Raw genomic sequence first — 15,178 nt, 5'->3', positions numbered from 1 at the left:
GCTGGCGTCGGAAATGTGCAAGAGTTTTCTGAAGGCTCATATTTTTAAATGGGGTTATATTTTAGGGGTGTAAAGTTTATATGCAGTCAGCATGTCCGGTACCAGGACAACTGGTGCAAGGGCGTCGGGGTATAATACTAAATATCATCTTTAAAGTATATCTCAAAGTGTGTTTTGAATATAGAACAAAAATGCAAGAATCAGACTGCAGAAAATTACGTAATTTACAATACCTCAATGAAAATTACTATAGTTGTATAAGCATGTTGTATAAAATGTGAGAAACTGACAACTTTGAACCTGATTAGAAACAATAGATTAAGCATAGTGTTATCACTATGTTGTAGAGTGAAAAGAGCGGAAACAAGATAACATGATCAAAGAAAAACACTGGAGGAAGTTAGGCAGAGGTTCTCTTTTGTATAAGAATAACGTATCTAGCCACAGAGCCGCCCTCGCAACTGCCAAAATAGTTCAGAGAGGCTTGGATTTAGTTGATGTTCAACCTCAAACGATTACCGGCTGTTTTCTAAATTTCTAAACAAAAACATTTACATGGTGATAATGAAATCAAAGATAAAAGTTGAAATGCAGTAGGATTTCAGATAGTTCCAGATAGAACTCTTTCATATGGAGGGTCCGATAAGTCTTAGACTTAGCCTACACGATCATTTTATAGAAGTCGGAGTACACTTGACGCAGAAATTCTCCAACTTCTTCATCCTAAAAAATATGTTATTCCGATGACTGTAGAAGACGCAGGGAGCTAAATCTTTTAAAGTTCCTTGATCTGTGTTGTGTAGCAGTGGAGACATGCTTCGTTGACTGTTATGAAACGATGCAGAAACTACATCGGATTACGCTGAAACAGGGTAAAAACTGCTCCAAAGTAGTCATACGGTTGCGCTCACTGTTCGGTGTGAATAAACGCAACACCAATCGCGCCAACATCCAAATTTTATACAGGATATTATCCACGTGTCTTGTAGTATAAAAATCATCATCATCTGTTATAGCAATTATCACTCGCTCATTGAATAATATACGATTTTTCGATGCTTCTGCATACATTTTTCATTCCTCTTACAATTTTTTTATATAAAAAGAAAGATTTAAATGATACTGCTCTATAGAAAATTCCAGTTCTTTCCTATGACAATATTTTCTCATCCTTGCGTATGCAATAACCTCTTCGTCTGATAAAAACTCTCTGCAAGTGTAACTTTAAGTTTAGGAATCACGGGAAAACCACTAGGGTTCAAATCTGGTGAAATGGTGAACCGTTTCAGTACGTTAAGTACAATTTGTGAATTTTAGACATATTGATCGACGAAGTGGGAAAAGGTGCGTGTCCTGATAGTAAACTACATTCAGTCAATAAGTCGGACCAATTTCCTTATCATTCTTATCATTTTTATCAATGTATTCTAAATTTTAGCTTCAAAAAATCACTTCGACATCTTTTGTGACATATTGTAGCATCATATTTGCTACAAAATTCTAAGATTAATGTTCTATAGTAGATGAGTACTTTGGATATAAATTTTATTGATATTTCAATGAAAATCACCCTCTACAAAATTTTTAAACGCTACCTCCCCGACTATAAGTAGTATTCCGGTGCAGTAGAACGAATTATTCATATTTTGTAGCATTTCGAAGTAACCTTTTTGCTTTTTTCACTCATCAGAAACCAATAATTGGAATGAAAGTTGGAAAGGCAAATTGCTCTACGTTTGTAGTGGTTATGAATATGTTAATTCATGAATATTAGATCTAGGTAGTTTGAAAAGTCCAATCTACAAAACTGATAAATCCAATAAAGAAACAAACATTCCTTTTGTTAGGGAATTTGATTAGCCGAATGAAACTACACGTACTGTCACTCTTATCACCACCTTTTGTTGATAACACACAGTTGATCCAAAATATCGATTGAAATATCTTCAGTTCCACATCCACAAGATTGGTAAATACCAATACGAGGGGTTATTACTTAAATTTGACATTTTCAAGGGTGAACCTCCTCAGAACGTGTTGTCATACCAGTGCTATTTGAATTGTTCATAGATACTTCTTCTTGGTCGAAAATGGAATCAAATCGCGAACATTTTCGTGAGATGAATTTCAACGTAGATTGAGCCTACCTCAATGTGCTGATCAACTGGCTTCAACTTTCGGTGATTATGCATCAAAAATTAAATCGCTATGCTTCAAAAGACGAATTATGGATATATGCATATAATAACCCAAACCTAAACAATAATCGAATGTATGGATCTTTCAGACGAGTCAAAACCAACAAAAGTTCTTCGCGCATGAATTACTTTGAAGCAATTGCTCGCCTGTTTTTTCAGAATAACTGGACATGTCGCCATTGGAACAACGTAGAACCGTCAATTCTGAATGGTACACTAGTTTTCCAGAAAAAATCAGGGAAAGTAATCGCAAAAGACGAATCATTCTCCACCACGACAATGCGAGCTCTCACACATTAGTTCAAACAAAAACGTTTATGAACAGTCAGAACATCGATTTGATGGGTCATCTGCCGTACAGTCATTGTTTGGTACCCAATGATTTCTCCTTATTTCTGTAAATCGAAAGGTCAACGTTTTTCTACACCTGAAGTAGTGGTTGATGCTTTCAAATCACATATTTTGGAGGTACCTCAATCGAAATGGACAAAATGCTTTGACAATTGGTTCAAACGCATGCAAATTGATTGTAATGGAAATATTTTGAAAAACAATTATGAATAATTATTTTGTCTATCCTAAAATTTAAGCAGCAACCCTCGTAATGTCACCAATTAGACTCAGCTGTTCATTAATTAAAGAAATTACCTAATAGTTGCTTATCCTCAATTATAAAAGTGCGTATCCTCCTAACATCCGACATGTTCTTCAGTTGTCTACCTTGAAATTCAATCGTTGTTTCTATGAAATTCCACCCATCATATTCAAAAGTTTTTAGACCTTTCAAAGTTAGTGCTATTAGAAGTACATCACCGTTTCGATTCTGTAAATGAAGAAAATATTCAAATTTTCCGAAATTGTTGAAAAATGTTTATACTACCATAAAGTAAAGCATAAATTTATTCATCAAATCATTCTACGACACAAGATGTTTTTTGTCAAATATCTTTTTTATTCAATCAATTATTGTGGCTCAATTACTTACTTACTATTGAATATTTATTTCCAAAGCTCAAAGAAACTAATGTTTGATGCAAGATCTCGCACTAGCAACATTATAGGTTTCGTGTTTGATTACAAATTCTAAGGAGAAATCTAATCACTGCTGGTTCAAAAATCAATCTGTCCATTTGGCTGCAAAAGCAAGCGGCAGATATAGTTATTGCAAGTGATTCACCGACCACTTTCTTCTTCTTTACTTTACTTAACTTTGTTACTTTCATTTCAAGTCACAAAATAAAATTCAAGTCAAAAAATGATATTTGAGGTTTGGAATTTGTTTACTTTCACTGATAGATGTAATGGCAAGAGACTTGCATAACATCTACGCAATATTTTCACCTTGCAAGAAATTATATGCAAGATCTGACATGTCTTGCACCATGTGAAGCGGAATTTTTATATAGAATTAGAGATATTAAGAAAATAGACTGCTGCATACTGGTATATCTTGGTTGGAGTAAACAAGAAATAGACAACTTTCATTTTCTAGTACACGATTGATTAATATCCCACTTAGTAGTGAAAGATACAAGGAAAATAATTTAATTAAGGATATAACCCGTGCTTATTACAGATAGTTGATTAATCGTCTTAGGCTCAAGAAATCTACTTTCCTTAGAATCTAAATGAAAAACAAACGGAATCTGTTTTAGTATTTTTTCACTCCCGCTTCTGCAAAAAGATCGAGAAATATTTTCACATCGTAAATATGATATTACAAACTCGGAAATACAGTCTACAAGTTTATTTTATAGGAAAATTTGCTCACCGAAAAGATTCATTGGTGCAGAAAATTTACATACATATTAAGTGAGTTTCTGGAGACGATTACTTGTTTATCTAAACGCACCTCAAACAATATAATCGCGAATATTGGTGTGGTGATAATAAACATTGTATTCAATATCAAGTGTTCACCTTATATCAATATTAGGTGTATAGACTTAAATTGTCGTCAAATATCTCGATTTTCATTCCGCTTATTATTCAAAATCACGTAAATCGTCGTAAATGTAGAAGTTATATCCAGACTTTCTCAATAATATATTGACTATTGATTTGTCGGAGCCTTTTCTGATATCTAAGCTACCTACCTAATTGTACTGAACGTCAAACTTTAAAGCATTTCACCACATCTTCTAAGCTGTGCGTCAATTTATAGATACATTTTCAATTCGATGGATTTGAAGTAGTGAGCTCTGACTGCAGTGGACTCACTGCATTTGTCATAAGAACAGTTTTGGACGGTTCTACCGCGAGGGATACATAAAGATCCAAGATGCGCCTATCAAATTATTGACTTCATTGTTGGTGTTGGATAAGTAGCAATAAATTCACTTTTATGTGATAGTCTTCATGTGAAACAACGTTTTACTCGTTGGATGTCACATACGCTTAACGATTTCCAAATGTTAAATAATGTTGGACATCGTGTTCTTTCTGAAATATGCTATTCCACCAATATAACTGTGGGTTGATTCAAGAAAATTCAATAACTCCGAGAATAGAGAAAAGCAAAGGTTTGGCAACAAAAGTATGTGTGAAGTTTTCTTCTGCAGTAGAGGATTAACGGAAACAATTAACATTGAAGATCAACTTATAGTTACAGCAATCTACATACACTACAAAATGTTTAACCGCAGCTCTTAATTCAGCCAATGTTCGGAATTCAATGTTGCATCATGATAATGCATCATCACACTCTGCACGGCAGTTAGTTCAATGTTTACTTGCAAATAATGTAACAATCAATAAGCTTCAAGCTTTCAAGTTGCCAAAACTACAAAAATGCATTGTTCTAGATGTTGATTACTCTAAATAGTAACGTTCCAATATAAAAAGAAGAGTGTTATATCTTAAATATGTCGAGCAGGTTTTATATTACAAAATATAGAACCTTTTTGTAGGTAGAAGAAAACATTAGGATCTGGACATAAAATATCACCATCACCGCAATAATCGCTTATTGGGTGTTGAGGTTGGCAGCAATATATCCTGGCATAGTACGTGGCCGATTTAGCCAATGAAGCTTTACAAAAACTTGGAGCGTTCTTTAAGACCATAAAGCAACAGCTTCTAACCCTCTACAAGGCCCAGATTCATCCATCTTTGGAATATTGCTCGCACATTTGTAGTTTGGCTCCCAAGTATACCTGTAGGATACTCAACTCAATACAGAACAGAGAAAGTTATAGACGAACCAGATTTGACCAGAAACTTGGACGGCTTAGAGCATAGAATGAGGTCACCGATCTGACTCTGTTTTACCGATACTACCACATCAAAATCGCGTCTTTCCCAAGCACTACAACCTATAGAAGTTCAAGGCAAGGGAGTTTACTCTCTTGTGCTTGCTTTTTACACAAAAAACACTCTTTTGAGGATCACAACCCTTTTGTACAATAATTAGTGATTTAATAGTTGAAAGAATTGATAAAAAAGAATCGTAAAAAAGATTGCTCTACTGGTACAATATAGTAGAGCTGAAACAAAAGGCAAAACAACTGGAAAACTATGATTAAGAGTTTTAGCAGTCTCAATACACTACAAGGCACTACAGAATCTCAGAGCTCGACAATTGGCGGTATATAATAGAGAATCAAGAATTGGTCAGACTAAAACCGGCGAATTTATAGAAGGATCAGTAATAAACTACTAGTTTCATAGCTATTCCCCGGAGACTGAATAGTCGAAGGGGCACAATGGATCTATTATATCCCAGGATATCGTCATCTCAGCAAGCATATGTACACGTACTTATTTGCTATAGTTTAATTAGTCCCTGGTTCTTCATAATTTTGATAGTGTCAATTTCTATCTATAGAACTACGTCTCCACTATTGAAGAAATGACATTTTTGTATTAAAATGTTGTTATACAACATCATTTTATTCTCCACCTATTATTATTATTCTAAGCTAGGCTATTTAATCTGGATTTATAGCTTAAATTAGAAAAATTTAACAATTTCGATTAGTTGGTCGACTTTAGTTCGTTTTTAATGGATGTTCAAAGTTTCAAAAGTTAGATGAAATATTAGCAGAAAAGTTCTGTTTCATATTATCAAGACTATCCACAAAAACTTCTCGGTCGGGATACGGAATTTTTTCACACAGGAAGTGAATTTTGAAATAAGAAAGTTTGTTTTGTCAAAGTTTTCACCCTAAAAAAAACGCAATGCTTTTTCTATAATCAAATCCGAAAATTTCACAATTCCAATAAGTCTTTTACTACAATTTGACTTATCGTAATAGTCTATAAGAAAATCTTTGAAACTTATCCTCATTGAAATGCGAGAAGTAATCTTATATTGAAATGATTCAGGACAGCAAAAAAAAACGTAAATATTCACATTAAAAATTTGTAAATAATGAATAATTCAGAATTATTTTTTTATTTATCAACTCTTATTTCAAAGTAGTTTCAAATTATCATTTTTGAACTTGACTCAAGGTGTACGAAAATGTAATTTTCGCACTTTTAAAGTGTTTCACCTCCCAATAAGTATGTTGGTCGGTGTTTGTTAAATCAAATGATATTTTTATAAATGCTTTCATTGAAATAGAGAAGCGTTTCATAAATATTTCAATATTATAGTGCAAGAACTGAATTGTTTTCAGAGAAGTCACGAAGTTGGATCAAGTATTTTTTTTTCTTCATTTAATTGCTTGGACCCATCAAAATCTAGGAAACAATTGTCATAATTTGTTCTTTCACGATTTGATTCGCCAATAAAACCTAATCCCATGTAATAGTATTTATGATTGTATAATGTAAAATATTATGTGGGTTTCTGCTTCTCAAAATTTGAAACATGTGAAATCACATTGTAATCAAAATGTGAAGTGTAGCATTAATGGCCAAGAAATCATTCTGATTCCAGCGTGACGTCATGAGTGACAATTCAGCATACACGTTTTTCATGAATAACTTAAAAAGTTTCCATTTTATCAGGAAAATTATGAAGAACAAAAATGTAGATAATAAAAAAACAAAGAGACTCGTTTTTTAACGATTTCTGGGAATTAATAACTGAATTATTGTTCGTTGAAGGATGCCTATTTTTGGAGAACCTTGAAATTGAAAATATTTAACCTTAAAATTGAGGTAATTTTTGAAAAAAACATCTTTTTTAAGGCACATAGAAAAACCTTTAAAATGAGCACTGTTAAAAGTCTTTTGCATAAGAATTGACTGATTTATAACAAAAATAAAGTTTCTTTTTTTCCTTTTTTGAAAAAATGTAATTATATACTTGCCATTACCACTCCAATTGAAATTAATCGTAATCCACTTGCAGTTAACTTTATTTATGTATTATTGATATGATCCAGGATATTTGACCGGTCTTTAATGCTTGTTTTAGAAAAAATAATTAATAATTAATTAAATTGAACACTGCATTTCCGTAATCTCGAAAAAAAAAAAGAATTCTCCTTGAATAAACCAAAAACTATTCATGTTCTGAAAAGATGTTTCAAATAATAATTGTAGGGTTTTTCTTGCCAAAAATTTCCAGTTTTTTTATATTTATGTATCATAAAAATTGAAGGATATACATTAGTTCAAAGTTTGCATTCGCGTACCAAATGTGGCTTTGAGCTGCACCCTTCTCGAAACCAGGGCCTAAGTAAGTTGATATGACATTGAAGTACTTGAAATTCCTTATAAAATTGTTTTCTAAAAAAGTTTCTAGCTTTAAAATTGAGCGAGCTATCGCCAACTGCTTTTTTTTTAAAAAAAATTGGAGCATTAGAAAAAAAAGAAACGTGGAGCATACAATCAAGCATCAGCTCGCACGAACGAGAAGAAGAAGATATTAGTGATGATGAAACATAATTATTCGAAATTGTTTTTTTCCAAATAAAAATTCCATTGATTCTAAATATATTTTTATTTTTTTATAATTTCTTTAAATTGATATTTTCAACTTTTCATATGATTAGGTGGTGATTTGGAGGGGCTGCATAAAGTGTTTGAGAATGTCAACAGATCTACGAATAATACATTTAACCCGAAACATGCATAAAAATCTGAGATTTTAAATTTTTTTAAAATAAGAAGTAGTTTTTACTCCCCCCAAAATATAAAAATTCCAGTTTGGCACAGGGAATATTTCATAGAAGAGGGTAAGTAGATCTTTAATTCAAATTTTTATGAAAATCGATGTAATAATTATTGTTTTCAAAAGAATTTTTCAATATTATTACTCTCAGAAGATGGTTTTTGGGGAGGTTGCATGAGTGCGATTAAACATGAACTTTTGAGAATATTTACAGATCTACGTATAATTCATTTAAACTGTATTTTACTAAAATACATGCTAAAATGGAAGATTTTTAAATTTTTTGCGATAAACGGCACGAGGTAAATTTTGAATAAGAGGGTAAATAGATCCAAATTTTCATTAAAATCGACGTTTATTAACAAAATTCAAGAGTTTTAACGTTTTTTGCCGCTGATTCCTGGCCTAAAAGTTATGTTATAAATAGTGATATTCGAATTACTACAAACGTGAACATTATTTACATTTAGAATTCTTGGAAATATCCGATCTCCTATATGATAAGGGTGGACTACAACAATAAATATTCAAACCGTCAATTAATTTTGACTTTATTACAGCAGATTTTTCACCAGAAGCACTGTTTCTGAACCGCAGTAGCATAGTGTTTCGATAATATATTATGACCTGTAGTAATCTCATATTTATTGAAATTATTTAATAGGTCTTTGGACAGACCTTGCACACATATATACATATACTAAAATCTTTTTTATCTGCTCAAATTTTAGAATTTGATCGATATACGTATCCGAAACCTTTTATTAATGCAGCTCCTCTATAGAAATGATAAAAGGGAATATACGAAACTCATAAGATCATGTACATATGCTCTATCATGTTTTATCTTAAAAGTACTGGATGGAAGTTTATACAACTGATGGATTTCACAAAAAGCTTTTAAGTTCTTATAAACCTTTTTTCTATATCAGGATACAGCATTTACGAGAAAGGAAGCAAATTTAATAAACTAGGAAAACATAATATTCAATTTACGCTTAGGGTTTTCGAATAACAGAATCTATTTTGCGGGAATAAACAAACCAAGAATGAATTTAGTAACACATAATCAATTCGAACATAGAAATTTTGAATGAGATACAGGTGTAATGGACATAAAATACTTCAGATCAACCATCGTATGAGTATAATTATTATCTATCTCAATTTTAGAAGAATCAGTTAAGAAGACGCTCATTACTTGCATTGATTGAAGATATCTGACGTTCTTTTAATTTTAACAATTATATTAAGAAGATATAGGGTGAAAGCTGAAATTAACGTGGCTCAACCATCGTAGTACAGCTTCTTAAAATAATTAACATTTAAAAATATTAAGAAACCATCGTATCATTTCTGAACGGCGGAGAAAAATCTACTATCGTGAAATTGCGAATTATCGTATATGTAATGCAACATAGCATTAAAAATGGATCTATATAATCGAAAATACTGTTTGCCAATGAAGATTTAAAACTCTAATCTATGACAAAAAGAAATTAGTGAGAACATCAGTTTTTCAAAATCTGTCCACCTATTTGAAAGCCAAGTGTCCAGTGAATTGAGGGCAAAAACTAACCCAAAATCATAACGGGTATTATGTTCTCAATTGAAAACATAATGGACCCACAATCATTTTCCTAAATTCTCTAATAAATTTCGCTCGAGTTTGCGACGCAACTTGCTAGAAATCGTTTGCTGTACAACATCTTACATATAAAAATTCAGTGTCCGTGTGAATGTTCCGAATGAACTCAAAAACGAGTCAACTGATATTCATGAAAGTTGGCATATATATGTAATTGACAACATTCAAAATTCAGGCCAGGTATATAATAAAATTGGATCATTGCCAAATGAAGATCCAAAATTTCTTCAGATCTATTTTATGGGCAATTGTGAAGGGCATGTAATAACTCGATACCAGTATAATTTCATTGAGCAAGCAGAAGAGAGAGCAATTGTATTGTCAGCCACAGCAACGCGTGGCCGGGTCTGCTAGTTATATAAGTAGATTCCAAAAACAGATATGATATTTGATCACTTCATGGAATCGTAATTTTTGACGAATCGTGGATTAGATGTGCATACAAGATTACCCAAGAAATTGAAAAAATAGTTACCCAAATCTTCATCAAAAAAGATTTCGGCGATTGCCCGTAGTCAAAGGCTGTGCTTCCAATACAGTTTCTCGATAGTCCTCAAAGGGAAATTTTTTTGAAATTGAATTGAAGCTATCCCCATCTGTTCTATATTGCCAATCTTCTTCTTCGCGATTTTCACTTGTTTTCAAAAACAAAGAAATACGAGGAGCAAAATAGAAAATTAATCACTCTTTCTGATGTAAATGATAAGTTTGTTGTACTTTATATTCTTAAGCATTATTTCATGTTTCTTCTGATGATTTATCTAGATTATGAGTTGGCATTGAGAATTTGTTTCAACGTAAGAAATTAACTTCTCCTTCGTTTTTACATTCTCTAAAATATAGAGTCATCATATGTCACACAGACGTCAAACTCATGGGAATGGGTAATGGTATTGAAAACGATCCACTTTACCTCTCTGATTATGGACCTAGTCTTGCTCGTATGAGACATAAGTAAATATATCTGATGTTCTATGTTCTGCTATCAAAAAACACCTCGAAAATAACTGCTAATTTGAACTTAATTACCTCGATTCCTTTATGTCCCGTATTTCAATTGTTATGAATCGTTATTTGTGGCCAAAAACTAGCCGTTTCAAGGGGCAAGTTATCTGACGGACCAAGAACAATCCCCTACTTACTGTTAGTCAACAAATCAATTATTTTCATCCAAATAACAAGTCACTCTAGACCATAGCATTTTGACAAAAAGGTCAATCGCTTTTTTTAGTATTAAATTATCTCCAAAATATTTTTCAAATAATTATATAATGGGGTGAAAGAAGTTTGAATAATTGGAACAATTGGTCAAAGTGGTATGTCAGATTTGTACAGTTTTGGTATTTCTTTTACCATCTCCGTCTAAGCAGTAAAAAACTCCACGTTCTTCCTCGTATTTTGAGTAGCACCCGTATATAAAAGTGATGAAAAAAAAGCACGAAACCAATAGTGAAAGAAGTGAATTTACTGGGAAACTGGGAAAATTGATGATAAGGCGTCTTTTTCGCTTCAACTAATAATCACTCGCTTGTAACCTCTGTTCAGAAAAATTACATGAATTAGCTCAGATTTAGTGGATGCCTGATTAGTGTAAATGACTGTTTCTCACTAATTATTCATGCAACATGAAATAGGGAAAACATTTTATTGCTATAACATCGGAAAAAAACTTTTTAAAGCAAAAAAGCATGCTAATTTGATGATATTTTTTGTATAATAAAGAACTTGTATGTTAACATAACTTGAAGGTGGTGAGCATCAATATCAACAACATCAACATCATTATGGAGAGCTTCGAAAATAAAATGTTGGACATTATTAGTTCCATAATGAAATTTTGTATCACTTCCCTAAATCCATAAATAGTTATTTATGTTATAACGCACTAAAGTTATACTTTTTGTCACGAGGTTGGAGGTTAGTTGCCGTGGCAGATTCAAAAATACTTGTGAAAATATTTGGAATTGAGGCAAGCAGAATAGAATGAATATCGGCATGTAAATATTATTTCTTTTCATTTATTTGATATTTCAACGAATGAAAAGGCCTCAGATTTTTTCAAAAGTTCGATATTATCGATTGAAAATTGAGAGTGTTTTCGATTTTAAGTCAAAATAAAGTTAAGAATGAATACATTAATTCAAAAAAAGAACAGCGTGTGTGGGCGATAGAAAGGTAAGTTTTTACCTAATAAACTACAAAAAATTATTTTTTTCTAGATACAAATAAAAACCTGCATAAATTTAGAGATGAAGAAATTGTGAATACAAAAGTTGTAGATATTTCTATACTCTACAATGTTATCATTTTGATGTTATTTCTTATTGGTGAGGCTTGGTAGTATAGTGTTAAACTTTCCCTCTAGTTTATGATATATTGTACTCGATGTTTTTCAAAGCTATTCCACAGTATTCAAAATAATTATTCGTATTTTGTAAATACCAAATACTTGACAAATGTTCATTTTCACGTATACCAGTTCTCTTTATATGATTTTCTCTATTATTTTAGCATTAACAAAGTTTTTATCTCGAACAAGGAGTGTTTCGTGTATATCATCTTCTAAGAATAGATGTTAACTTTCATTCAATTTTCCCGTGCTACCGAAAAAGCGTTTTCCCTCGATTCTTTTTCTAATAAAAATTAGGAAACGGAGAGTCAATACCGAATTTCTTAAGAAACGTTGTGTGAGCAAATACGGGTTTTGATGGCTACAACTTACAAACTAATTATTGTTCTTGAAAGGAGTTCCTTTAATGGAATCGCTCCGATAGACAGGCGTTTTCGGAACAAAGTCAGGGTCGGCATTGTTAACAAACTAAATTCTAGAAAATTGCTATTTTAATTGTTTCATTATACTTTATAAGGAAAATAATGTTGGTTCAAGAAACTGATAAGAATAAATTAGTAATTATTGCCTAAACACTTTAATGAATTGAATTTTTTTAACACAACAAATCGAAATGTATAAACAAAGCCGCAGATATTGATGAATGTATTAAGTCGTAATTAATCAGCATAAAATTAATGTAGCGGACTAAAGAACCCACTTTACCTATAAATCTCGTGAAGAAGCCAAAATTATTAGTAAATATTTGCTCCATCCTATTTTTGGTCATGAAAAATCGAAAATATAAGTTTTCTTTCATTTTACTTATTTTTTCAGCGCATTTTCAGCATTATCTAACACCGATCCCGATGAATCCCGTATCTTGTCATCTACACTCTTTCTCCTGTACATCAACAATCCACTCGGTAAAACTACAAACTCGATATATAGTGTCGCCGACGAAATCACACTAGTGTAGTCGTTCAAATCAACCGCAACAGCTACAGAACACTACCATCATTACCGATCTTAAGAACATTCTGGGGTGTAAACAATCTGATTGAGTTTAATGCACCAAAGACCCAGGCTGCTATATTTACAAAGAAAATTGGCACTGCAGCTCAGGATTTGGTTCTGTCTGGATATTACCATCGCTTGTTGTATGTTGAGGTTGGTAGCAATATGTTGTGGCGTAGTCACATGGCCTATTTAGCTAAGGAAGCTTCACGAAAACTCTTTAAGACAATAAAGCTATATACTCAGCCACAGTTTCTAATCCTATAGATTCGTCCATCTTTAGAATACTTTCACAATAACACTGTCTGAGGCCCGTTTCAATAACCAAGTTCAGACGCTGAAGGTAAACTCACCAAAGATAAAATTAGCTAATTTTTACTAAATTATTTGCTCCCTTCCCTTAAACCTTGTGTGAGTAACAAATAAAAACCTTTATCCGAGTGACGACATATGTGGGTTCCTTCATATAGTTTATACGTAAGGTAAATAATCAAAGTCTGTTTTAACGTTACCCACACCTTTAATATTATTATTCTCTTATATGTTTGTGAATATTTATAAATGTATTTTTTCTTAAAGATATAAATTATATTTCCAAATACAGCTTTTCGACGATCTAAAATCCAAGTTTCCATATAAAAACAATTCAATTTTTCCCTTTAAATTCAGTTCAGATTCAATAAGATAACTCTTAACATGACAGTGAAATACTAAACCATCTCGACCAAAACTTCAAAGAATGTTGATTCGAAACCAAAAATGAAGGAATTTAATAAAATGAGAATTGCGAATGTACGTTTGCTTGGATAAGCTCATTTTTCTAAGTATCTTTTATCTATATTAGTTTTGACAAAAGTAGACTGGAAAATTTATACTAGAACAGCAATAGTAAAAATTCTTTCTTATCATTGAGTTTTTGTTTCGGCAAAATATTATCACAACTTAATAAATTTCTGATTACATGGTCGAACAACTTAACTTTATTTGTTTATTATAATAAAAAAACGTGATATTACAAAAATTATTCAAGCACAAATTTGGTTAATATTTTTTTATTGTAATTTATTTGTCTCGGCATTGTTACTGTTACAATAGGAAACAAGTTTTACATTTAATTATGGAAGTTTTCTTTGTAGCTACCTACATAACAAAGAAATATTCTCATAATCATTCTTATTTTTCAACCTAGTCCACTTTTCAATGATACTCCAAACTTTTTAATCATTTCTCCTCAAAATAGGCGTATACATTAACGTCCTCGTCTAATAAAATCTCTCCTTTCTAAGTGGAACTTTAAAGTTAGAAAACAGGAAAGAAGTCGCTGGTGGTGATATCTGGTGAAAACTGTGTGTGGTCAACCAATTCGAATTAAAATTTTAGACTTTGCGATCATTGAAGTTTGAGGGGTGAGTTGTCCTGAAGATAAAGCACTTCTTATTTTTTTCTCACTTTCTCTCTTTACTCTATCAAACGAAGTCCTCTTATTGTTTAACCTTTTTGAAGATATTCGATGAGCAAACTATCATGACTATCCCAAAAAACAGTCGCAATTATTTTTCCAACAGATGAAACCGTACCATCCAATTTCTTGACTTTTTTTCCGTATCGCGAATGTGTAGTGGTGGATTCTAGTTGCAACTACATCCAACTCATTCTATTCCAACCCCACTAATAAGGCATGGAAAATGATCAGCTTTTTCGGAATAAGTTCGGTATTTTCTATACACTATTTTTTTCGTTTCAGGTGTGTAGAGGCATCTACATCCAACTCATTTTGCTTAAACCCCATTAATAAGGCCTGGAAAATCCTCATTCGAAAGTGGCTTTGGTTCAAAGTTGGCAAACGCAGCATTCGACCCACGAATAGCTGACGAATGCGTATTTCTTCAGTCAGCATATGGCAACATTTTTTCACCCTC

At 32.2% G+C, this 15,178-nt stretch overlaps 2 protein-coding genes across 3 annotated transcripts in view; one reads left to right on the top strand and one right to left on the bottom strand.

The window, feature by feature from the left end:
- LOC130446041 (uncharacterized) overlaps positions 1 to 15,178 on the bottom strand; it is a 127,876-nt gene that overhangs the window by 66,588 nt on the left and 46,110 nt on the right. For both annotated transcript variants that reach the window (XM_056782032.1, XM_056782031.1), the window contains one exon: positions 2,847 to 3,021. In XM_056782032.1, the coding sequence (XP_056638010.1) occupies positions 2,847 to 3,021 (175 nt within the window). The remainder of the gene's footprint in view (positions 1 to 2,846; positions 3,022 to 15,178) is intronic.
- Positions 1 to 15,178, top strand: part of LOC130446042 (RWD domain-containing protein 2A) — a 118,228-nt gene that overhangs the window by 67,938 nt on the left and 35,112 nt on the right. The gene's annotated exons all lie outside the window — the stretch shown is intronic.

The sequence above is a fragment of the Diorhabda sublineata genome, chromosome 6 (genome assembly GCF_026230105.1).
Source record: "Diorhabda sublineata isolate icDioSubl1.1 chromosome 6, icDioSubl1.1, whole genome shotgun sequence".
NCBI lineage: Eukaryota > Metazoa > Arthropoda > Insecta > Coleoptera > Chrysomelidae > Diorhabda > Diorhabda sublineata.
The sequence above is the reverse complement of the archived record's forward strand: the minus strand, read 5'-3'. Positions and strand labels throughout refer to the sequence as shown.